General features: G+C 58.2%; 1 protein-coding gene across 1 annotated transcript in view; it reads left to right on the forward strand.

The window, feature by feature from the left end:
* The first annotated feature begins 3,988 nt into the window (after positions 1 to 3,988).
* SH3RF3 (SH3 domain containing ring finger 3) overlaps positions 3,989 to 23,760 on the forward strand; it is a 362,137-nt gene continuing 342,365 nt past the window's right edge. The window contains exon 1 of the mRNA XM_036257011.1: positions 3,989 to 4,537. Coding sequence (XP_036112904.1) covers positions 3,989 to 4,537 — 549 coding nt within the window. The remainder of the gene's footprint in view (positions 4,538 to 23,760) is intronic.

A 23,760-nucleotide genomic window follows, 5' to 3' on the forward strand; every position in this document is an offset into this window, starting at 1 on the left:
CATTCATACTTGCTCCCAGAATCGAAAGTAATCTACAAATGAGAGCTGACAAGCCTGAGGTCCAACGAGATGATTTATTTCCATATCTTCACCCTTAGCGTCGTCCATTAATGCTTCCCAAGACTCATCACATTTCTGGGCAGACATACCACACTGGTGACTCATGTTGGCTCACACCAGGCTTGTGGTCACTGAACTCCCAGATCTCCTCCTGTGAATGACTTAGGCCAGGTCTCCAAATCGTTCACGTACGATCGACTGAGCACGTGCACGTTTCACCGGGTAACAGGACTGCGTTTGGAACACTCGGACCGCTCTGCACACACCCTCCCACCCCTTCACACTGCAGCGCGTTGCACGCAGCTGCTCCAACCAGAAATGCAGGCGGGTGGCCTGTGGGCCACGCTGGCCCACGTCCAGTTTATTTGGCTAATACGGTGTTTTGTTTGAGAGCTGAAATGGTTGCCAATTGTTGAACATCAGGTCTCACATAAAAAGCAGGTCTTCCAACTTCTCTTGAAAAGTAGGCGGGTCTGGCAACGCGGGCCCTCATTTTCTCGAGGCAGTGGTGACAGGCTGGGCCGGCCCAGCTCGCTGCAGCCCCCCAGCTCCGTGGCCTCGCCTGCCCGCCGCCCAGCTGTTCCGCGGGAGGGGTTAAGGCAGGGCTCATGGAGCAGGGGGAAGAGACGAGGTCTGGACAGGTTTGCTCTTGTGGCCCCAGCTGTGTAAGACAGAGAGGATGGTGGTTCTGGGCTGCCAGCAGGGGCATAGGCATGGGCATCGTTCTGCAGACTCTGACTCCCCTTCTGTGTGACGCTGGAGGGTGCCGGCAGGGTTCAAGTGAACCTGCTCCTGTGGCCAGCACACACGGATCCAGAGTGGCCCTCTGGGCGGAGCTGATTGGGTCTGAGAGCTCTCAGCCTCTGGCAGGGCTGGAGCCACTGACGCAGCATCACGGCTCTGCCCACGTTTCCTGTCTCGTGGGTGAGAAGTAGAGGCCGCTGGTGTGAGCCTGGGAAGGAGCATTCAGTGCACAGAGCAAGGTGCAGGGCAACGTACTGGGGTCGTCTGCCGGAACCCAGCCCTCAGCTGGGGGCCCTGACTCTCCTCATTGATTCTGCCCCTTTGAAAACCTAACTAAAGCTGGTTTCTGCTGCTCGTAACCAAAAACACCCAGGACACGTCATCACAGGTGGCCCAGCCTTCCCGGTGTCTGGGGGTGTCCTGTGTCCCTGCCACCTGCTTTTGGATTAAGCATTCTGGGTCTATCACAGGCAGTTAGATAGGTGTGAGCAGAGCAGAAATGATGGGCTAGGTGCAGAGGGTCACCTGGGCGGAGAGCCTTGGGTGCCTAGCGACAGGCAAACTACAAGCCCCTGCAGGACCACTCCCTTAGGCATTAACCCAGGAGATGACATCTTGGCTCCAGGCCCCCAAATACAGCAAACAGGCCTAGGCACCCCATGGCTGACATCAGGACCAGCTGTAGTCACCAAGACCCCTCCTCTGGTGCTACCCGTCAGTGGAGACACACCTAGAAAGCTCTTGACTATTCTATTGAGATTCTCCCCCGAGACCTCAGAATAAAGCCGAGAATGGAGGACACAGTGCAGCTTCCTCTGGGTACAGGTTGTGCCTCTCCCCACACCCTTCTTTCCCCAAGGCCCTGGTTCGCTCCTGCCCTGCGCATGGTCTGGCCGCGCCCTGTCCCCCTGTCCCTGCCCCCTCCATCCCTTCCTTCCTCTCCCCCTCCCTCCCAAGCTCCAAGGGTCCTTCTTTTCCTGGAACTTGTTTCCGGAGCCCGTTTCTTCTCACTTCTGCTTCTGTTACTTTCTAAATACACTTTGTCACCTCGCACTTTCAGCTCTGCATGCTTCTCGCAGCCGGAACTTGAGGACTGAGGTTGCTGAGCCGAGTTTGACACCTGGTGCCGGCTGTTCGCACACAGAGCCTTGGGAGAATCGCTCCTTGTTGTTCCCAGGCCGGGTCGAGCAGTAAAAGGGAGAACTGGAGGCCTTTCTGTGCACCCCGGGCCCCGGGAGGTCCGCGCCCTGGTTCCGCGGGCCCTCCGCCTCACACAGTTCCAGGGCTGGCGTGAGCAGTACACGCGGAATCCTCTCTGCAAAGCAGGGGGAAGGTCTCCTGCCATCCTCAGTGCAAAGTCCGGGGACCTGGCAGCCTGACCTGAGCCCAGGGGAACTGGAATTGAGATGCTAAGATCCGAGGACTTTTAAAATTAACTCACGAATGATTCATTGGGAACCTGCTCTGTGCCGGGCACTGTCCTAGGCACCGGGATATTACCGTATAAAACATGCCGCTTATGCGGAGCTCACAGTCCAATGAAGTGCGAACTGTTTTTCTGTGTCAGTTTCTGGAGACACAAAACGAACACAATTCAGCCTCAGTGATTTTGTAACTAGAAGTCTCACCTTCCTCCCGTGTACAGTGAGGTGAAAATAATGACCTCACAGGGCTGAGTCCAGGATGGTAGAAAATCATTCACAGGGACGTTCTTGGCATTTAAGCCTCAGCGAACAGACTTTCTCCCCGAGCAGTTTCACTGGACTTCAGGGCGGCGAGCGGACTGCCAGGCGGGCCGAGCCTTCGCGGCGGCCCCGGCGGGAACGCGACGCGGCCGCGAGGGGGCAGCGCGCGGCAGGGAATCCCGGCTCCGCGCGCGGCCGAACTTCCCGGCGGCTCGGCTCCTCCGTACGCACTTCCGTTCCTCTGACGCTCGCAGAAGCCGGGGCGTCGGGAAGGAGTACGCGGGTTTCCCTTCCTCTGCGCCACCCGAGGAGATACTGCAGCGGGGTCCGCGAGACGGCGCCGGGGTCCCTCGCACTACGCCGGCCGCGGGTGGGTGGGGCGCGGAACCCGTGCCCTGCGCGAGGGTGTGGATCTGGCGGGCAGCGGCGCCAGCCTCCCACCCGCCGCTCCAGAGGCAGCGAGCAGCCGCCGGGAGGAGCCGCAGCCGACCCCGGGCGCCCCAGCCGACCCAGGCGCCTACCGCTCGAGCTGTGCGGGGCGTCCCCGCACCCACACCCGCAGCTCCGGGGTTGTCACTGCTGCGCGCCCTCTGAGCAGGGGACGGGCCGGGAGCGCTCCAGGGAGTTGTCGCGGTGGATGCCCGGGTGTTGGCTATGTGCCCAAGCGGCTCGCCAAGAAGGCAGTCGGGATAACACCCATCAAACTTTCCTTCGCGGCGGCGTCGGGAGGAGACAACCCTGCCTGAGGCGGAGAGCCGAAGGGAAGACAGGAACCTGGAGTGGATCAAGGCCCAGCCTGCGCGGAAGGGCTCGCTCGGAGTCCCCGGGAGCCCTGGAGGTGCCCTAAGGGGCAGGACTGTCGCCGGCCTGCGCCCGTGCGAAGGGAGGTCCAGCGGACGCGGCGACTCCTTTTCTGCGCCCCCCAGTGACCGTGACCTCCGCGCGCTCCCCGCGCACGTGCTTGCGGCCGAGGAAGAGAAAGGGTCCGGCTGAACCCACTGGGGACGGCGAATCGCGGACCGGCCCAGCGCGCATGGAGCGTCGCGGGGGCGGTGCGGCTCAGCAGCAGCGCGGGGAAGCGCGCACGCTGCTCCCCGGGGACCCCACCGGCCGCTCCCCTCACTTCCTGCCGCGGGGCTTCTTGCCGCGGGAGGCCACTTGGAGCTCGGAGCCCGCTGAGTGACGTGCCCGGCGGCTCCCCTGGAGCACTGCGCAGGGAGGACACGCCGCGGCCCAGGTGTAGCCCTTAGCCGCGGGCGCCGCGCTCCGCAGGACTGGCCAGGAGTTGGCTCGCGGCGTGCGCAACTCCAGTGCCCGCCGCGCAAACCGGTCGGCGTGCCGCTCTGCACCGCGGAGGCTGGAGCCTGGGGCCACCGGCCCGGGTGAAGGAAGTCCTGGCGGAGCCCGGCTCTCCGGCCTGATGCCCGCTGCGGGCGGTGGGCCCCCCTCCGGCCCCGGGACCTAGACAGCTGCGCGCGGCCGCCGCCGGCGCCTCCCCCATGCTGCTCGGAGCGTCCTGGCTATGCGCGTCCAAGGCGGCTGCCGCTGCTGCGCAGAGCGAGGGCGACGACGACAGGCCGGGCGAGCGGCGGCGGCGGGCCACGGCCACGGCTGCGGGCGAGGACATGGATGAGTCGTCACTGCTGGATCTGCTGGAGTGCTCCGTGTGCCTGGAGCGCTTGGACACCACGGCCAAGGTGCTGCCCTGTCAGCACACCTTCTGCCGCCGCTGTCTGGAGAGCATCGTGTGCTCGCGGCACGAGCTGCGCTGCCCGGAGTGCCGCATCCTGGTGGGCTGCGGCGTGGACGAGCTGCCCGCCAACATCCTGCTGGTGCGTCTGCTGGATGGCATCCGCCAGAGGCCCCGCGCTAGCGCCAGTCCCGGCGGCAGCCCGCCCGCGCGCCCGAGCCCGGGCTCCGGGGCGGCTTCCGAGCTCGCAGAGGGCGGGGGCCGCGCGGTGGGCAGCGCCCCGGGCTCACCGAGCTTTCCTGTGGAGGCGGGCAGTCTGCGAGAGCTGGCGACCAGCAGGAGCGCGCCCCCGGCAAAGGTGAGTGGTCTTGGAGGAGCCAAGGTGTGTGTGAGGGGTGGGGGCACGCGTGGGATGGGGAGCCAGTGGTGAGGGGCACAGGAGACTAGAGGTGGCTCTGTAATGACCTCCTTGCGCTTCTTTCTCCAACTTACTTCCCTCCAGGGACTCCTAAATGTAACCCTTCAAGTTACACTTACCAACTTTTGGGCACCTAGTCCGCCCACCCCACCCTACCCCACCCCAATCTACCCCCTTTCTACTGAACTTCTTGTGGCACGTGCCTTCCATCCATCCCCTCCCTCGACTCCCTCCCCCACCACCTGCTCGCTCTGTGGTGCCATGTGGTCCCAGGGGACCTTGTTGGCGTTCATAGGGGTGCCAACACCCCATCCTCCCATGTCTTCTTGTCCTTGGCTCACTTCCAGCCCTTCACCCCCTTAAACTTTGCTGGGCCTCCCCTCTTTCCAGAAACAACCTTCTTTCCCTGGACCTCCAGATGAGTCTTCTGCACAGGTCCACCTGCCTGGGTAAAGTTAGTGGTTAATGTTTCCCAGGCTCCGGTCCCTGGGAAGACGGGGTCCTGCTTGTGTGGCCAGGGAGGATTGGGCGGAGGGAAGTGTGTGTGACAGTGGGTGGAGGAATGCAAATTACAAAGTCTGTTCAACACTAGGGAAGGGGTTAACCTGCAGCCGGGAGAAGTTTGCCCGTCTGTTGGAGCCCTGGTCCTCTCCTGGGCTCTTAGGCAGGGTTGCATTCCACGTGGGTCTTGGAGGTTTTTTGTGCGTGTGCAACTACACTGTAGGCACCCACTGCTTCTATTTTAGTCAAAGACCTTATCTTGAGGGCTTTAGTGATTTGGTTTCAAAAGCTACTTAGAAAGTGTAATTTTACACCCTCTGCCCCTTGGAAACTGTTGGGGTGGGGGGGTTGTAGCCCATAGATGCTGGGGGAAGGGAGAAACAAGGTACTCATATTTTAGATTTTCTTCAAATGTAGAAAAAATACATTGTTGATTTATTGCGATTATTTGTTTTAGAGAACACACCTGTATTCCTGTTCTTTTAACCATTTAAGGAACTGGCCGTGCACAGACCACTTCAGTAGTCCTTCCAGTGTGTATGATCCCGAGATGCTGGGGAAAGTCTGCCGCGCGGATTACGCGGTCCTGCAGCATCTCCGAGGTCAGGAACTTACACCCTGGGGTGTTGAGCCTCAGAGTTCAGTGTCTTCCAGGTGGGTTTTCTCTGTGGTCAGGAGGAATGGTGGTCAGGAATTGTCCAGGCATATCTACAGTGGGTCACTGCTGAAGAGGAAGTGCGTTTTTCTTTGGTTTTGATTGCGATTAAATCCAGTTACAACTGTTGTTTCATAGTTGCAAACTTTCCCTCTCTGCCCTTGCTGATTTTACTGAAGGTATTACAATAAAGGTCAGAGAAGAAATACGTTTGGAATGGTGCTTCCGTGAAACATTTGACCATGCTTCACAGGGGTCCTCTGGGTTCATCTCACAGGAGCTGCCTTTGACCAGGAGGTTGGAAGGAAGCTTCAGCGCCTTGAACTCTTGTTGGCGTTTGTAGAAGTAAAAAAAAAGTGTCAAGGGATTTAACTTAACTTTTAGAAATGCCACTTGGGAACAGGAAATTAATTTTTTGTTGAGTAAATTTTGGGATTATTGATTGACTTTATAGGCAAATGTAGCTTTTAGTCTCTGTTCATGTTTTCTGAGCTTTCGGGAACTTTCGACCACATTTCTTTCTTTCGTTTGTTAGGTTAGCTAAGTGTGACCTCCAGTCCTTTCTTCTTTGCACGCCCATCTCATAAGGACTAAGTCTGGGTTTCTGGAAGAGCCTGAATTAAATCTAATCTGTATTTGATCACCTTCAGAGAGGAAAAAGTAAAGTCTTTTTATTCACTGACTTTGGCAGGGGGAGTCCTCTTGGGCACACAGAAGTCCTGGACGGAGTGTTGTACAGTAAGAAGCCTGTACATTTGAGCTGAAAACTACTTCCAAATAAGCTCTTTGTACTTGAGCGCCCATCGGAATTGATCATAGCAAAGCTGCATGCTGGATGCTGCTTAATAGATGGGCACTCATATTATTAGTCAGCAAATACCACCTCTGCCTCAGTAGCAGGTGGCTGTAATGTAAGACAGTCCCCCCGTTTCCCAACGAGAGCTCCTTAAACTTCTTTTGGGCCAGTTGGAACATGTGAACTTCTTAGGTACATAGATAAACAAACGTCTGTGTAGATTGTTTATTAATTTAGTTAGCTAGACATGGGGAATAAATCCTGTGTGAAACGTATTAATTCATGTTGGGTTCATGAAACGGTTTCCCCCACTCTTCACCGGCACCTCTTCCTGGGGTTTGGTGATCACGGTCACATGGAACCCTCTGACCTGGTTAGCAGAGACTCTCGCTTCCCAGGAGCCATTTGAGATGAGGTGTGTTTTCAATCGGTTAATTACACGGCCCCTGGAAATGTTACACCAAGTGACAAGTACCCACTGCCTAAGACTGGGCCTGTGGGCCCTTCATCGGCCTGCTGGGGCACCTGCCTCACGGGTCACTACTTGCGGAGATCTGTGAACGTGCTGCGTGCACCGCGCGGCCTGGCTGCTGCGGAGGCTGGACGGCGGCTGGGTTTCTCAGCCTGCTTGGTTTTTCAGTTTTGTAGGGTGACCCTGTATACTTCTTACCGGCGGTGATTAAAGTGTTTAGGGCAACATGTCTTTCTAAAAGGGTTTTGTGGGTTCCACATTGAGAAATTCAAAGAGTACTTCTTAATATAATTTAGTAAGGGCCCTAATGTAGAAAAATTCCAATTTTTTTCCTGAGTGATTTTTTGGAAACTCCCTTGCCTTCTATTTGGTCATTCACAGAATTGACCATGTACCTGCACCGTGCCAGGGCCATTCTAGGAGAACTGATCAGCATGGGCTCTGTATGGAGCGGACATAAGGGTTGGGCATTCTGCTTCTGGGCTCGATGTTCCTGTCCATCCAGGACTGTATAAAGGTTAGAAGAAAGGACATTATCACAAAGTGAAGAGCCGTAGAAAGCGTGGGTAATGCTTTTGCTGATATAAAACATAGGCATTAGAGCCTCATTAATTTGTCTGTATCGTGTACCTTGTAATGCTTACGACATGTTTAAATGGGAAACGTCCTGTTTCTTTCAGCCACTGTGACTGGGACCCAGTAATGGGAAAAGATAAAAGGGAGAATGACAAGGACATCCAGCAGGTTTTTATGCACACGCATCTGTGTACGTGTTCATTCACCGTTTGCCGGATGCAAGGCTGAGGACTTGAGTTGTGTCAACAGATGGTTGTTGGTGCCAATTTAGTGCCAGCAGGAATTCCCAGATTGGTGTGTGGTGAAGAAGACTTTATTCAGTGTGAAATAGCTCAGTGGTGGTACAGCCCAGCCGAGAAAAGAGCATGTTGTCAGGCGTGCCGGGGCCTGGCCCCTCTTCAGCTCGGCAGCACAACTCTGGTGCGGTGTGCTCCATTCTGGTGCGGTGTACTGCACTCTGGTGCGGTGTGCTGCACTCTGGTCTGGTGTACTGCACTCTGGTCCGGTGTACTGCAATGTGGTGTGGTGTACTGCACTCTGGTCCAGTGTACTCCAATGTGGTGTGGTGTACTGCACTCTGGTCTGGTGTACTCCAATGTGGTGTGGTGTACTGCACTCTGGTGCGTTGTGCTCCACTCTGGTGCGGTGTGCTCCACTCTGGTGCGGTGTGCTGCACTCTGGTCCGGTGTGCTGCACTCTGGTCCGGTATACTGCACTCTGGTCCGGTATACTGCACTCTGGTCCGGTGTAGTCCAATGTGGTGTGGTGTACTCCACTCTGGTGTTTCAGCTTTAGCCAGGGAAACACAAGACTGCCCTGCTCAGCCTTTGCTGGAAGGGGGAACTGTGCTCTCTGAGCCCAAGGGGAGCTCACTGACATAGACAGAAATCCCTGCCTCTGATCCCTGATTGGCCCATCTTCATGCAAATGAGGACTCCACGTCCTTGCAGTTTGATTGGTCCTAAAGGCACTGTCCTCAAAGGAGCTGCTCTGATTGGTCAGTAAAGGTGTTGATGGGATATAGCTGCACAGATTCCACTGGAATCCTGTTGGCTGAAATCGGACCCGGTCTCCTCTGTAGGGGCAGACCAGCTGCAGGGACAGGTGCAGGGGCAGCTCAGTGCAGGCTCCTCCCTGAAGTGCAGCTCTGTGAGAGAGGGCTGCTAGGGTCTGCTTTTGTTTTGTTCTTATTTGAGCCCAGGGAAGCCACCAGGGGCCCTTCTTGGTAGGCATCTTCTTTCTCAGGGTCCCAGTTTCAAACTGCTGCTCTAGTTACACCACAGCCACAATTTATGATTTTCTGTGCGTTTCTTCCAAATAGAGTGAGAACTAAGAGAATTTAAAAAAATCTTCAGTGGAGTACCTTCTAGATTTTAAATAATCCCCCCTCCATGTGTTATGTTTTTGTTCTCTCCTAATTTTAGTTTAAAGCAGTCTGTCTTTGGTGACTCTTCCCTAAGCAGTCACCATGGTTTTCCAGGGAGTAACCTTTTTGCATTCAAACGTCTTTGGTTTGCATAAGATCTAATTCAAGTGTGTATTTGCTGCTTCTAAGTTCACTTGCATAGACATGGTTCGGAGTCAAGACAAGTAGGTTCCTGGTAAGCACAGGCCTCCAGCAGAGTCATGGCCTGGACAGAGGCGGGCCAGGCTTCTGCCTTCCTTGGATGGACACATACGGAAGAAGGGCAGTGTTGGTTATCTAGCTGGTCAGCTAGCGGGGGGCCAGGGTAGAGAATGTCGGAAGTATCGGGGAGCAAACCACCATGTTCTTCTGTCATCCAGTTAGCAGCTGTGACTGAGACTCTGTATTTTAACGGTCTCTGAGTGCCTGTCCTGTGCTGGCACTTGGACAAGGTCACCGAAATCCCATAAGGTGGGCGACAGTCACTACTTGGAGACCCTGAGGAACTGGCACAGGGACGATGGTAAACAGAGAGCCAGGAAGTGACGGAGCAGGAGTGTTCTCAGGTGCCCCTGCGGCTCTCGGCCCTCTGCGTGGCTGCGTCTGGTTGTGCTGTGTGCAGTGCTGGATGCAGTAAGGACTCGCAGTAAGAGGCTGGAGCCCGGGAGCCTTCACACAAAGCCAGACGGCTCACAGGATTGCAGATGGCTGGTTGGCTTGTGGGCACTGTGATGACAGGGGGCAGACACTAGCCTTTGGAGACATGACAGATGAGTCACAGCAAAGTCTCTTTTAGACCTGTTTTCAAAAAGCCCCTGGGAATGGAAACAGCACCTCTGCCACACTGGGGTTGTGTTTCAGTTTGTGGCAGTTAGTGAAGAATCTAAAGTTACCACTGAGTGCCTCCCATGTGCCAGGGGCTGGGTGTGTGCCATCCATTCCTCAGCTCGTCCAGGTAGCTGGTCACGTAGGTGGGGAAGCTGAGGCCCCAAGGTTTTCTTGCTCAGGGGCAAACAGTTAACAAGGTACACTTGACAGATAGACTTCAGATCGACTGGCGAACTGGATGTGTGGTCGGAGGAGTCTTCTCATTCTATACCAAATCCACTTAATTAGAGACCAAGATCTCACACTGAAGCAGCACCAACCCCGTGGATACAGTCTGCCTCGTGGCTGCAGATGCTTTTCTGGCTCGAGGCTGCCATCTTATTAGTTCAGGTGGAGAGTCTCAGAGCACTGTGGTCCTGAGGACGAAGCGTCAGACCAGTTCCGGCTTGGAGGGCAAGCCATAGGCAGCCCTGTGCAGGGACGTGCGTGCATGTGGATGGGAGCGGGGGTATGCCTCCCAGCGGTGCTGTTCTGCCCTCAGGAATGCGTACTCCTCCACCTTCTGCTCCGCCCAATGTGTGTCTCACCCTCAGCCACACCCCTGGGTATCACGATAGATGCGTGGCCTCGGCATCACATCAAGACGGCACGCACCAGCAGGGAAAGGGTTGCTTTCCCTGGTGTTCACTCTCCAGGTCGGTGAGCAGACTGTGACCTGACCACCCTCACCCCTTCTTCCTGCCCCTCAGAGGCCAGTGTTGCCTCCCAGGCTGGTGCCGGGAGCAGCTGCAGCTTGGCCAGGGACTTGGGGCTCAGAGCGGGCCTCCCCTGTGCATGGGGTCCTGCGAGGAAGAAGGGCAAGGGATGGGACTCAGTGGGTGGCCAGAGCGGCACAGAGGTCTCGAGTCCCAGCACAGGTAGTTTTCGTCCCAAGTCCCACACTTCTTCACCATGTGCCCTGGCAAAGGGGTTAGCTTTTCTGAGCCTTCTTCTGGGTGAGTGAGTTAGGAACTCTCCCTCTTCACTGGGTGGAGGCCATGGGCGTGCAGTGCCCAGCACAGTGGCCGGCCTTTCATGCCTGTTACTAGGACAGAAATCTGGGATTCTTGTTGTCATCAGTGAGGTGCACTTCACAGGGTCACTGTACTGCCGGCGGGCTCAGTGATGTGGTGTCCTAACAGAAGGGCGTGTGTGTGTATGTGTGCACTTGCGCGTGCACGTGTGTGCGTGCGTGTAATCTGGTGCCATGTGCCTTTGGAGTCAGTCAGTCTGTGCTGCTGTGACTGGGTTTTGAGCTTTCGGGGCATCCAGGCCAAGTGCTTGAACCTGTTTGTTTCACCTTTTAAATTGCTTCCAAGTTTTGTCTTTGTTATCAGTTTGCTGTTAGCTTCATTAAAGGGAAAAATGTCCGAAGTGTAACCTGTTTTGAAGAAGGCGGCGGGGGAAGGTGGCGCCCGGTTATGACCCGCGGGTCGAGGGCGCTCCTGGATGCGGGGCAGCTCCTCCGTGAGCCGCGGCACGGCTTGTCCAGCTGCCGAGGTCACGGGCCTGTGCTGAGCTGAGCACGGTCGTGGCTGCTCCTGCCTCCGCCTTGCACGCTGCCGGAGCGGGAGGGACGAGACGCGGCCTCCGTCAGACATTGTTTCAGGCGTGATTTCATTCGAGTTGCATTTAATATCTATTTGCCAGTTAGCACGTCCGTTTTCTAGACGGATCCTGACATAGGACAGCGGAAGACGTGAGTCAAGGGAACTGATCTTTACTCCTCCCCGGGAGGAGGCCAGGGTCGCTGCTCCTCAGACGGATGAGTCAGAAAGTGCGCGGTGGGTGGCCTGCGGGATTCCCATTCCCCATGGCAGCCAGGCCCCGGGTGTTCCACGGAAGGTGCCGGCGGTGGTGAACGGGGTGAAGTTGTTCCGGCACACGGAGACCTGGGGCCCTTTGCACTGAGCGCATTTGGACAACGAGGGCGTCAGCGGGGGGCGCCGTCCGGGCTGTCCTCGCAGGTGGCTGTGGCCCCTGACGCGCAGACCTTCAGAGACAGTCCTTTGGGCAGCGAGTGAGGGGGGCGGGGCCGGTGGCCCTCCCTGCTGCAGGTTTATGTTGTTAACTAAACGACGCTTATCTGCAGAGGAAGGTGTTACGTTTGCGTTTCTGCCTCACGGAACCTGTGTGCGACTCCCGTGAATTGACTTGAGTTTACATGAACTAGGGTTTAGGTCACGTGGCGGGTGGCTGTGATGTCTGCAGCCGAGAGCCACGGGACCAGGTAGGACGAGTTCCGTGGCACCGGGCGTGAGAGGCCCCGGGACGCCGGGCTCACCGTCAGGCTGCCCCGCCGCAGTGCGGGCAGTAGCACCCAGCTGCAGCGCCCCTCGGCTCCGTGAACGCACAGCGCACGGACTGCGCACCAGGCGCCAGCCTAGGTCCTTGGGGTTGAGTCACCTTGGTCTTTCGAAGGCGGCTCAGCAGGTGGTTCCCACTTTGCCAGCCCATGGAGCACCGAGCTCTTGTGTCCTTAAGATGTTTAGGGAGAGAGGAAGGGAGAGGGAGAGACATCGCTGTGGGAGAGAGATAGCGACGCTGCCTCCCGCATGCCACCCCCCCCCCCCCCGCGGGAGCCCTGCCGGCACGTGCCCTGGCTGGGAGTGGCCCCGGCAGCCCCTGGGTGCGGGCAGGGCGCCAGCCGGCCGCCGGGCAGCAGCTCACTGTAGAAGGCGCTGAGGTCCTCGCGGAAACAGCCGCTGCGCCTTCCGGACGCCTTCATTTCTCCGGCACACGAAATGGAAGCACCGCCCCCTGAGCCCTGTGTGTGTTCTAGACTTTTCTATGGGAATGATACGTGGTTACTGTTTCCAAGTAGACGTTTGGGTTTCTTAGCTCCTGAGACTCACACCCCAGGTTCTGCACAACTTCAACCTTGCTCTGTTCGCCTCCCCGCGCCCGGGCGTGACGGAGCAGGTGGGTGCCCGCGGGCCCCACTGCAACTGTGCTGGACTGATGTCCCTCGGCCACACCCCGAGGGTGCATCCTCCGGTTCCCGATGCCTGTGGGTTCGTTTCCCCACGAGCGGTGAGTGGACCAGGTCTGCAGTCCACACGTCCGGAGGAGTGGACGCGCCTGCAGAAGGGACAGCGTCCGAGGAGCAGCACCTGTGCCTTCCGTTGTGTGGCTCTGCGCATTGGGGATGTGCCTGCTGTCACCTGTGGGCAGACCGTGAGGTAGTTCTCCGGGAGGTAGTGGTTTCTCCACATCTGAGAGGAGATGAGGGTCTCGGAGCGGAGGAGGACTTGTGCCTTGTGGACCCGCAGGAGAACACAGCCCTTCGACTTCCTGGTCGGCCCTTCCCTGCAGATGCCGCGCCCTCCCGGGGCGAGGCGGGGTGTGGGGACCCCTTCCCTGCAGACACCACGCCCTCCCTGGGCAAGGCCGGGTGTGGGGACCCCTTCCCTGCAGACGCCGCGCCCTCCCGGGGGGAGGCCGGGTGTGGGGACCCCTTCCCTGCAGACGCCGCGCCCTCCCGGGGGGAGGCCGGGTGTGGGGGCCCCTTCCCTGCAGACGCCGCGCCCTCCCGGGGCGAGGCCGGGTGTGGGGACCCCTTCCCTGCAGACGCCGCGCCTCCCCGGGGCGAGGCGGGGTGTGGGGACCCCTTCCCTGCAGACGCCGCGCCCTCCCGGGCACGGGGCGAGGAGGCCGGGTGGGGGACCCATTCCCTGAAGACCCGCGCCCTCCCGTGGCGAGGTCCGGGTGGGGGGACCCCTTCCCTGCTAGGAGCCGCGCCTCACGGGACGAGGCGGGTGGGGACCCCTTCCCTGCAGACACCGCACCCTCCCGGGGCGAGGCCGGGTGTGGGGACCCCTTCCCTGCAGACGCCGCGCCCTCCCGCGGCGAGGCCTGTGTGGGGACGAGGCAGCACCCTGGGCTTCGGTGCATTCCCGGCGTGGGGGCTGAGCCTCTCACAGCTGCTCCAGAGACACGGGCGCTTTGCTCTGCAGAGGTAGTGACTCCTGCTGTGGAGGAGGCGCCCCCTGGCCCAGGTGGTAAGACTGGGGTGCGCAGTGCAGGCTCAGGCCCCTCCCACTGCCACAGCCCCTCTGTGAGCAGGACTTCGTGACGGGTCCCTTGACACACTGACCCCTTTCTGTGTTCACCAAACCCCAGGCAGGAGGTCTTGCCTGTTTAACTCAGGTGCTGTAGAAGGAGAAGTTCCTTTGGTTCCTTTGGCATGTGTCCCACATGGGATTAGTGGCTAGTCTGTGGGGGTGGCTGATATTAACTAGCGTTTTCTTGGTGTCTCCAGACGAATCCGTGTGTCAGCTTTGACCAGTCTGTGCTCCAGCTGTCCAGCTAACGCTTGCTTACCTCAAATAGTCCATGGGCTCAGAAACTCTCTCTTCTGTGACCCCAGGCTGTCCATCCAGCGTGGTCCATCTGAACAACCCTTAAAAGTGTCCCTGACAGCCAGGCCCCCTGTGGGTGGTCCTGGGGGCCCTGGGGACTCTTTTCCCCGCCCCGCCCAGGACGTCCCAGGAGTCGGCTGGCTTCTGGGTTGGTACGGGCAGCTTGTGTGGTCCCTGCTGCCGGGATCAGCCTGCACCAGGTTGGTCCAGGTCCCAGGTGACCGCGTCCAGCTGACAGCCCAGCCCACCTCCTAAGCCAGACCTTTGCCCGTCTTTTACCCTCCTCTGAACTTTGATTCCATTTCTATTTCTCAGGCCGTTGCCGTCTGTGGGCGGTGTTTCCTGGCCGCTTGTCGGCCTTCAGGGTCAGGACCTGCTGGCTTCCGGGCCAGCAGGAGGTCATCTGGCCTCCATCCCTCCTCTCGCTCCCTCGGGGCAGCAGCATTTGGGCCGCCGCACACGGGGTGCTCTCCACCCCTTCCCACGTGCCCCGGGTCAGGTCACCGGGCGGCAGCCTCTCAGACAGACACCTGTTGTGAATTCAGGGTGCAGGTCCCTGAAAGGGCAGTCCCTGGGATGATCATGAATCTTGAGAGAAGAGTTAGACTTCTAAGTCCGTGTCTCCCCGGAAAAAGCACAACCTTCTGAAGGCCTGTGGGAGGTCAGACCCAGAGGGAGAAGGACGCCCAGCGTGGCCGTCAGGGCCTGGAGGAGCGTGTCCAGGCCAGTTAGCTCAGCTCAGCCAGGCCGGGACCGTCCTTCCTCCATGCCAGCTGACCGTGTGACCGCCCAGTGGCCTCTCCAGCTGGTCTCTCACACAGGACAGGATCTGGCCGCTGGGACGGTGCCCAGTGAAGGAGGGCACCCTCTTCCCGAGGCTGCCCTCACCCAGGTGTTTTCTTCTTCGGCGGAACTGATCCATCCGGTGTGTACGGCGGGAATGTTTCTGGCTGTGGCCTGTGGGGGCACCGGGCAGCCACCCTGAGAGGTGGCTGCCGGGATAGCACCGACCTCTCTGCCCGCACTAGAAGTCACAGAAAAACTTCCCTCCGTCTCACCGTCACCTTCTGGGCCCTGCCGGTTTTCCTCACGTTCCTTGAATCCCCTGGGGTGTCTCAGGCGCGTTCCCAAAGGGCAGCTCTGATGTCCTGCCCTGGCCTTTGCCAGTCTCCCAGCCCCTCCTGTGCCCCCCCCCCCCGGGAGAGCTGCGGCCGCCAGGTGCTGCTTCCCAGCCTGGCCGGCGCGTCGTGTTCCGGTCCGTCTGAGCAGGCTCGGGTGCATTCAGGCCGGGTCCCCTGTGCACCCCATTTCCTTGCCAGCCAGCCCCTTTCCATCTAGGCCCTGTCTGCTGATGTTCTTCTCAAGAACAAGTGTTTATTTGTGGTCTTGTATTTTCTTCTTAGAAAGTCACCTGAAGACCCTTCTAGAAGATGATTCCTCTGATTTCCACGTAAAGCCGTTTTCCCCAAACCTGGAGCCAGATGCATTTCCCACAGCCCCCCACAGCCCTGGCCCACGCCGGCCCCCTGAGGGCTCCCTGGCTTGTCGGGCATGGCTGTGGCTGAGCACCCCGGCAGAGGGGGTGTGCTGGCTTCCACGCGCGAGGGTCGGCGCACAGACACCCTCCGAAACCTGGCGTCCGCGGAAGGAGGGCCTTGGGCTGGCGTGTCTGTGGGCTCCTCTGTTCTTTTGCCCTGGTCACAGCACACGCTGTCTCTCCTGCAGTTGGTCAGGGTCAGGCTGCAGTTTACTTTCTGATCGCTGGTGTTCAGCTGGCCTTAGCTGCGTGGTCACCAGGGTTGTCGCTGAGGGAGGGAGAGGGCTCGTCATTCTCACTTTTCAGATGTGACTGGAACCGTTTCACCAGGGTGAGGAGTCGCCCGGATCCACTTTCCAGGATGGCGGTGGTCATGCTGATGGCTGTGCTGAGACGGCCGTGGCTGGGGGGGTGGGCCCGGCACAGAAGACGGGAGGGTGCTGGGGGTGCTGCTGTTCTGGTGGGGGAACGGGGGACCCAGGGGTGGGAGCCCAGCCCAGCAGCTGCAGCTGCCCCAGGCGGTGCGTGTGCTTTAGGTTGATGTCTGTCTGTTGTGATGGCCCTTCTATTTGTATCCGGTAGTACCTTTAGAAAAGTTCAGCACCCGGCCAGTGTGGCTCAGTGGTTGAGTGTTGACCCTGCACCAAGAGGTCGCTGGTTCGATTCCTGGTCAGGACACATGCCCAGGTTCTGGGCCCGAACCCCAGTGGGGGGCATGCAGGAGGCGGCCCGTCGATGTTCTCTCTCATCGATGTTTCCATCTCCCCCTTCCTCTCTCTCTAAAATCAATAAAGAAAAAAATAATTTAAAAAAATTATGGCAGTTACATGAAGTTTCATTTGGAAACAAGTACATAAAAGTGAGTCAGTTAAGGAAACTGATTGAGCAAATGGAACAGAGGCAGCACAGGACGGTGGTTGGGGTGGAAACGACCTGAAGTCTCCGACGCGGCAGACCGTTGCCTAGCGCCCCTGACCTCGACCTGCCCCGGGCTCGCCCTGGGGCGGTGCTGGCCTGTCCGGAGGGGCGGGTGGACGAGGCGAGTGTGAGACAGAGGGCCGCGTTTGGTGCTTGAAGCCAGCTTTCGGAAAAATGGATTTTTAAATTCAGACCCAACGGCGGTTCCTGAGGGCTGTCAGCTCAGGGCCGTGTCATGTGAGGACTCAGCACCTGTGTGGCCTGCTGTCCTGTCTGCGCTCGGCCAGCAGGTCGACCAGGAGCCGCTCCTGAGTGACGTACCTGCAGTCGGTCGAAAAGCCCGTCGGTCACTCAGGAGGGACCCATCGTGGTCACCTCGCTTGTCACCGACTCTCACTTTTTAAAAAAACCATGTGGTGTTGATGGTCCATCAGGTGGCTTTCCTTGCTATGTTTTCTGTTCCTAGGTGCTAGGACACTTGGTGTCATCGCTGGTCAGTGTGCAAAGCTGGTCACTTGTCGTTTCAATGTAGCGTTCGGGACGCGGCCTGGCCTGCTCCCGCTCACTCAGTGACGAGCACGGTTCAATGCGTGCAACTACGTGTATTCTATATGCTCCCATGTAATATGCATACTCACGTGTTAACGTGTAGGAAACATACCCATATTTATAATTTTTACAAATCATGTGTGTACAGTTTTTCATTTGGTTGGCAATTCATCTCTGTGGAGGAGAGCTGATTTCTCCTGACCTTGAAGTTTGCCCGAGGTCACTTGTCCCCTCAGACTGTGCCGTGTGATGACAGAGGCTGTCTGGGTTGTCGTGTGGCGCCTGGGGGTCACTGAGGAAGGGGCCCTCCACGCTGCGCTGTCCGTCCAGCCCCACCTGCGTCCTTCTGTTGCCTTCTCGGCCCCGGGCTGTGTTGTCCTCAGGGTAGCACCTGGGCTCTGTCACTGGCTTGCTGTGACCTGGGCTGATTGCTTACCGTCGGAGAACCCAGGACCATTCTGGTCACGCTGCGCGCAGAGTGTGTGAGGGCAGACGGGTGCGCCCTGCGCTGGACAAGGTTGGGGGGCGTCCGCAGCTGTCTGTGCAGAGCTCCCCTGAAGGCCAGAGGTCGGCTTCTTCGCAGTCTCGTCATTCTGGAGAAGTCGGCGAGGCCGCGGCCCAGCTGCGCGCAGATCTCTGCCGTGTAGGCTGGCGCTTCAGAGCGTCGGGAGGTGGGTCGAGCCATTCCCGGGAGAACGACTGCTGACTGGGGCCATTTCGATGCGTGGCAGACCCCATCAGATCTCCGCGCGATGCTCGATGATGTGTGACTAAAGATGGCATCAGTCAGGCAGAAACCGCGGCACTGAAAATGTGGAAGGAATCATCTCTACCCCGGAAGGTGCCCTCAGGCTTCGGAAGCAGAACGCAGTGGGCGTGTTTGAGTCCTGGAGCCGCGGAGACTGGGTCACGCCCGGCTGCTTGGTGGGCAGGACGCCTGCGGTCCGTCAGCACTTGCAGGACAGTGACCCTGGTGCTTCCTAAGGAGTATTTCAGGTGAATTAACAGCTTGTGGAGCGGCCTGCGGGGCGACTCTACCAGACAAGCCCTGTTTTGTCCTCTGCGGGGACGGCAGTGCCCAGGTGGGCGCCGGCTCCAACCCCCTGTCCGCACTTTCTGGCTTCCAGGTTTGAAGTCCGTCCTTCCTCCCCCTGTCCCTTCGCTCATCATTCCTTTATTTCCTTCATCCAGAAGCTCCGTGGAGGCCAGACACTGCCCTGGGCTGCACGGAGGGGCCCAGCCCTGCTCAGGGAGCTCCCGGGGGACGGGAAGGGGCAGCTGTGGCCTCGGCCTTGCTCCCGGCCCTACTCAGGCTGCCCCCGCCAGACCTGCACAGTGGGCTCTGTCCCCGTGGGAGCGGGCGCCCCAGTGGGTGCCTGGGCTCTGGGTGGGGATGTCTTCGCTTGGCTTCAGCTTTTTCACTCCCTTTAATCAAGAGCCAGGTGTCTGGCCCTGGCAGGTTTTGGTCAGCGGTTAGAGCGTTGGCCTGCGGACCGGAGAGTCCCGGGTTCGGTTTCTGCTCAGGGCATCTACCTCAGTTGCAGTTTGTCCCTGGTCCCAGTTGGGGTCGTGTGGGTGGCAGCTGGTCGACGTTTCTCTTTCACATCACTGTTTCTCTCTCTCCCTCCTGCTCTATCTGAAGATAAATGCAAAATAAAAAAGTGTCCTCAGGTGATTAAAAAAAAGAGCCAGGTGTCTGGCAGACAACTTCGGTAATTAATGACGCTGCTTCAGTATTCACCTGACAGTCCTTTGCCTTTCTAAAACTCTTGATCGCAAAGGGTGCCCAGCATTTCCTAATCCACAGGGAAGCGCTTCCAACGAAGGTGCAGCCCCGCCCCAGAGGGCGGCCAGTGGGCGGGTGCTCAGGTGCTCACAGACAACCTGCACCGGCTGCGTGTCTGCTCGGCCTGGGCTCCCGCACCTGCCGGCTGATGGAGGCCGCAGGCCCCTCAGCGTCCACGGGCACCGCGCCTGCTCCGGCCGCGGCGCAGAGAACGAGGTCGAGTCCGTGAGCGTCAGGAGCTTACCTTTAGTCGGTGTTCCGGAGGTGCTCTCAGGAGACTGAGCAGAAGACCAGCTGAAAGGGTTCAGCTGTAATGGAGACGTTTTGTAATGCTGCATTTTTATACTCTAATTGGACTTAGTTATTTTTAAAAAGCCGTCGCGCTCTTTGCAGATGATCGGTGGTATTTTTACCCAGCTGGGAGGCTGCGATCATTGAAAGCATTGCAGCTGTGTCTGCAGCCCTTGGGCTGCGTGTCGAAATCCGCGGGGAACTTTCCCCAGCACGGAGCGTGTCCCAGCCCGGCGGGCCCGCTGGGGCTCTGGGTGCCGCCCGGCGTCGGCTTGTCCCAGGTCCCGGTGGTGCGGATGCGGGCTGAGCGAGGCCGTCTCCCCCGGGAGGCCTGGGAGAGCTGGAGCACAGGGAGCTCCTGGACCCCTCCCAGCTGGCGGAGGAGGGGAGGCCCGGAAAGGGAGGAACTGTCCCGGCTGAGGGAGCCGCAGGTGGGGGCTGAGTCCTCAGGAGCCTGGAGCAAGTGGGGAAGTGGAAGGACCTGACTGGGCCCAGCGAGGGGTCGTGACACCAGCTGGAGGTGCACTGTGGGGGCAGAAGCAAACGGTCCAAGACAGTGCTGGGGATTTGGGTCTTTTATCTGTTGGCAGTTGGGGCCTCTTTCTTTATGAGCTCAATGCCATTCTGCTCAGTAATTCACTTTAAATGATTACTTAGAAAAATAATTGTATATAAAAATGAATTTAGTTCATTAATTCACTTAGTTCTGTAAACACGCAGTGAACTAGTTCTGTGTTAACCCCACTTTGCAGATGGGGACAGGGAGGTGCAGGGCAGCTGAAGCTGGTCACATAGCTTGGGGCTCGGATTTCTGTGGGAGCGGTGCCTGAGCCTCGGCGGTGCAGGCCCGGCTGTTCCTGGGATTTGAATTCCCTGCGCTCTCCTCGACTTGCTCACACTTCTTCCTTGCCAGGCTGCCCAGACTGGGGTGAAATGACAGTATTTTGCTATCTTTTACCCTGTTAAAGAAGTGCACGTATAAAGGTGCAGGTCGGCGGGACGGCCTCACAGCTGGACAGGAAGAGCGTGTAGCCGAAGAGCTGACGGGGGGGGGGCCTGCCGTGGTGATGGTCAGCCCTGCCGGGCCTGTGCAGGGCGCTCGAAGGCCCTGCCTCCTGGTACAGAGCTGTATGCCCGGGTGCAGAGCTGTACCTGCCCTGTGTTTGGGAGGTCGGGTCCTTGGGTTCGTGCTTATGTTTGCGGGGTTCTCCACTCGCACAGTGAAACTGACGTCATGGAAGGTGTTGCACGCTGAGCCAGGGCCTCCGGAAGCGTGGGGCTGTCTCCTGTCCGGTTTCTTCCGCACAGCCTCTCGCCTCCTTCCAGTCTCCTTCCTCCAGATCAGCGGTTCTCAACCCTCCTGATGCCGCGGCCCTTTAATACAGGTCCTCGTGTTGTGGTGACCGCCAACCATACAGTTATTTTCGTTGCTACTTCATAACTGTAATTCTGCTACTGTTATGTCTTAGGTGAGCCCTGTGAAAGGGTCGCGACCCCCAGGTTGCTGAGACGAGGCCCAGATGTTTGTGGCTGCACACGGGTGGTCGTGGAGACAACCTGAACACAGAGTGTCCCCGGACATGGGGCTCACGTCTTGAAACATTCACAAGAAGCCAGTGATCAACATGTGTTCAGATACATTGTTTTGATGGCTTCAGTGCTGAATTTAAGAATTTCTAGGGGCCAAATGACAACAGGTGAAAAGCATCATACATAACCAGTTTTACTCATACACCTTATTTAACTCACTCTGTCTAACCTGTTAGCCTCCAGGCGTGACGTGACTGATGCTTCGCCCTCTTCTCTCCGTGCTCACTGTGGCCTGGCGTGTCTTCCACACACTGTGTCTCCGTCCGGAGGACCCTGCCCCGGGCTGTCTGGCCCCAAGGCCACCTCACAGCCATTCTGTGCTGTTCATAACTGAGCTATAACGTTATTGAGCTGTTTTCACCGAATAAAGGTTTCTTTTTCACCGTACCCCAAATTCGGGATTTCTGTTGATGTTGAATCGATGCCGTCGACCACTGGTCAACACTGGGGACACGGACATTTCAGCTCCACTGTTAAAATCTCCCGGAGGGGCTGGCGTCAGTGACACCATTGCGGAGGTCACTCTGACCTCTCACGAGTACCCTCAGAGCTAGCGCTGCCCTCTCTGTCCCTCCTGATGACCGTCGTCCCAGCCTTCCACATGAGAGGACAGGCTGGTTCCTTGACCGGGTCCTTGGGTTTCGGTGCCCAGAGACTGTAGACCAGATTAGAAAAAGCAGCCTCTTCCGTTAGCTTGGTTGTGGGAGCCTCTCTTCGGCCATCTCTGAAGGTGGCTGAAGTCACCTGTCTTAGGGATACAGCCTCTTGGAGAGGCTCCTTTGATTTGGAGGGAAAGGGCCCAGGAGGGTATAGTGACAGACAGGGCTGGACACGCAGGCTCCACCGAGAAGTAGTCTGTAGCTGTGACCCCTCCCCTGGGCGGCCTAGGCGCACCCCAGGGCCCGTGGAGGCGGCCCCGCTGGCTCTGGGCGCACGCACCGCTGTGGCTCCAACAGCTACTTTCGGGGTGTGACGTGTTGACTTCAGGGCGCCACCTCTGGTTTTTCTCTAATGAGACAGGTGACAGGTCGGGAGAAGGGACTGCAGGTGGGCGTGGACAGGTGTGGAGGGCAGGCGGGCTCTGTTCCCAGCCTGGAGGCTCCATGGCCCCCTAGCTGGTGCCCGATGTCACAGGCCGTAGTCGGCAACTCAGTGCAAGAATGAAACACCTTGCAAATGCCCTGCTTTTTTCTAAACAGTGTGTCTTCTGTGGTCCCTCTGATCTGTGGCTGAACCAAGTATGAGTGAAAAAATGCACTTCGAGTTTGATAGATGGGCTAGGACTGATTAAATTTCGCGATCTGGACCTGTTACCTCTCAACGTTTGTCCCTTCCCCCTGCACCCTCCATGGGCCTTTAATGTGTCCAGTACAGTTTGAGATTCTACGTGGTCCTTGTGTTCATACAGTTGCCTCCAAGGTGAACCCCACTGGCTGCGGGTGGATGAGGGGCTCACTCTTCTCCCACTTGTGTTAAATCCTCAAGGAATTCTTGGTGTGGGACAGCTCGCGTGCCCCCTTCCGTGTCCCCGTGGACTGGCCCAGCCTGGCTCTTCCCCGGTTTGCCGCTCGGATTCACTCTGGTGCCGCCGGACTTCCTTTCTGAGGACCTTCCCAGGCAGTGGTCAGTTTTACGAATGGGGTCTCTTGCGGGGGTGGGGGTGGGGAGCGCGGATCTGTAGCATTTGCCAATTTTCAGGGTGCAGATACTCTTACTGCAATTCATTTTGAGCTGCCAATGTCCACTGGTCTGTGAAACCTCAGAAGGTGTAGCAGCCAGCCCTGGGGCGGCAGGGGCTGGCCCGGCCCCCGCTGCGCTGGGACAGGGCTGCTGTCTCTTCCCCCTCTCCCGCCAGTGCTGTAAGCGACTTGGTTAAAGGCTGGGCTGCTGCCAGGCCCTGCCCACGCTGGACCACTGCGGGTGAGGAGGATAAGCAGCCGGAGGCTGTGGCTGCTTCCTTTTCAGAGCCTCTTCGGCAGCTTCGCTGGAACGTGATTGAACGGCCAGGTTCCTCTGCGACCCCTGCTGTTTCTGTTGCAGTGGGTCTGGACAGAAGCGGGTGCTCCTTTCCGGGGCTGGCTCTCCTGGGGTCACCTCAGTGCACCTCGCTGCTTCTGCTGGGAGAAGGATGAGGCTGGGGGAGGGGCAGGAAAACAGCCTCAAAGCGGGGTGTTGGCAGCTCCAGCCTCCCCCACTCTTTATGCACTAAGGCTTCTTCCCACCACAGGGGGCAGCAGAGTGGGCGGTGGTGACAGACCCGGACCAGCGAAGCCTGGAGTATTACTCTCTGGCCTTTGACAGAGACTGCTGCTGTCCTGCCTTAGCCGTTCTGCAGACTGGGACGCAGACTTGGCACTGAGCCTGCCCGGCAGGTCCCTCTTGCCCCAGTGACTGCGGGATGGGAGTCTTTTCTCTTCCGAACTCCCCCTCACAGTCTTTTTTAGGTACCCAGGATTCCTCACTTGGCATGAGTGGGAGAGACATGTATTTTAGCACATTCCTGGTGTCTGTGACTCATCGTCGACATACGTGTGTTCACGTGACCTCTCAGCTGGGCGCCTGCCGCGCTGTTTGAGAAGTGGACAGGGACTGATTTTATGTGTTAGGTGTCCGACTTGAGCTCTGCCTCCCTTTCCTCTTTTCATATTTTTATTTTTTATTATTGGTTAGTCACTTTCTCTTTCCCCTGTTTCCTGCTCATTCTGTAGAAAAATACCCTTGCAAGCTTCATCGGCAAGTTGAGGGCCTCTCAGGACGAGGACGAGGCACAGAGATGTGGAATGAACACCTTCTGGTGGTTGTCTTTGTCCCGAGTCCTACTGTTCAAGGGAATGCACTCTTTTCCTGGTACAGTGAGTT

Source organism: Molossus molossus, unplaced genomic scaffold (assembly GCF_014108415.1).
Source record: "Molossus molossus isolate mMolMol1 unplaced genomic scaffold, mMolMol1.p scaffold_m16_p_12, whole genome shotgun sequence".
Taxonomy (NCBI): domain Eukaryota; kingdom Metazoa; phylum Chordata; class Mammalia; order Chiroptera; family Molossidae; genus Molossus; species Molossus molossus.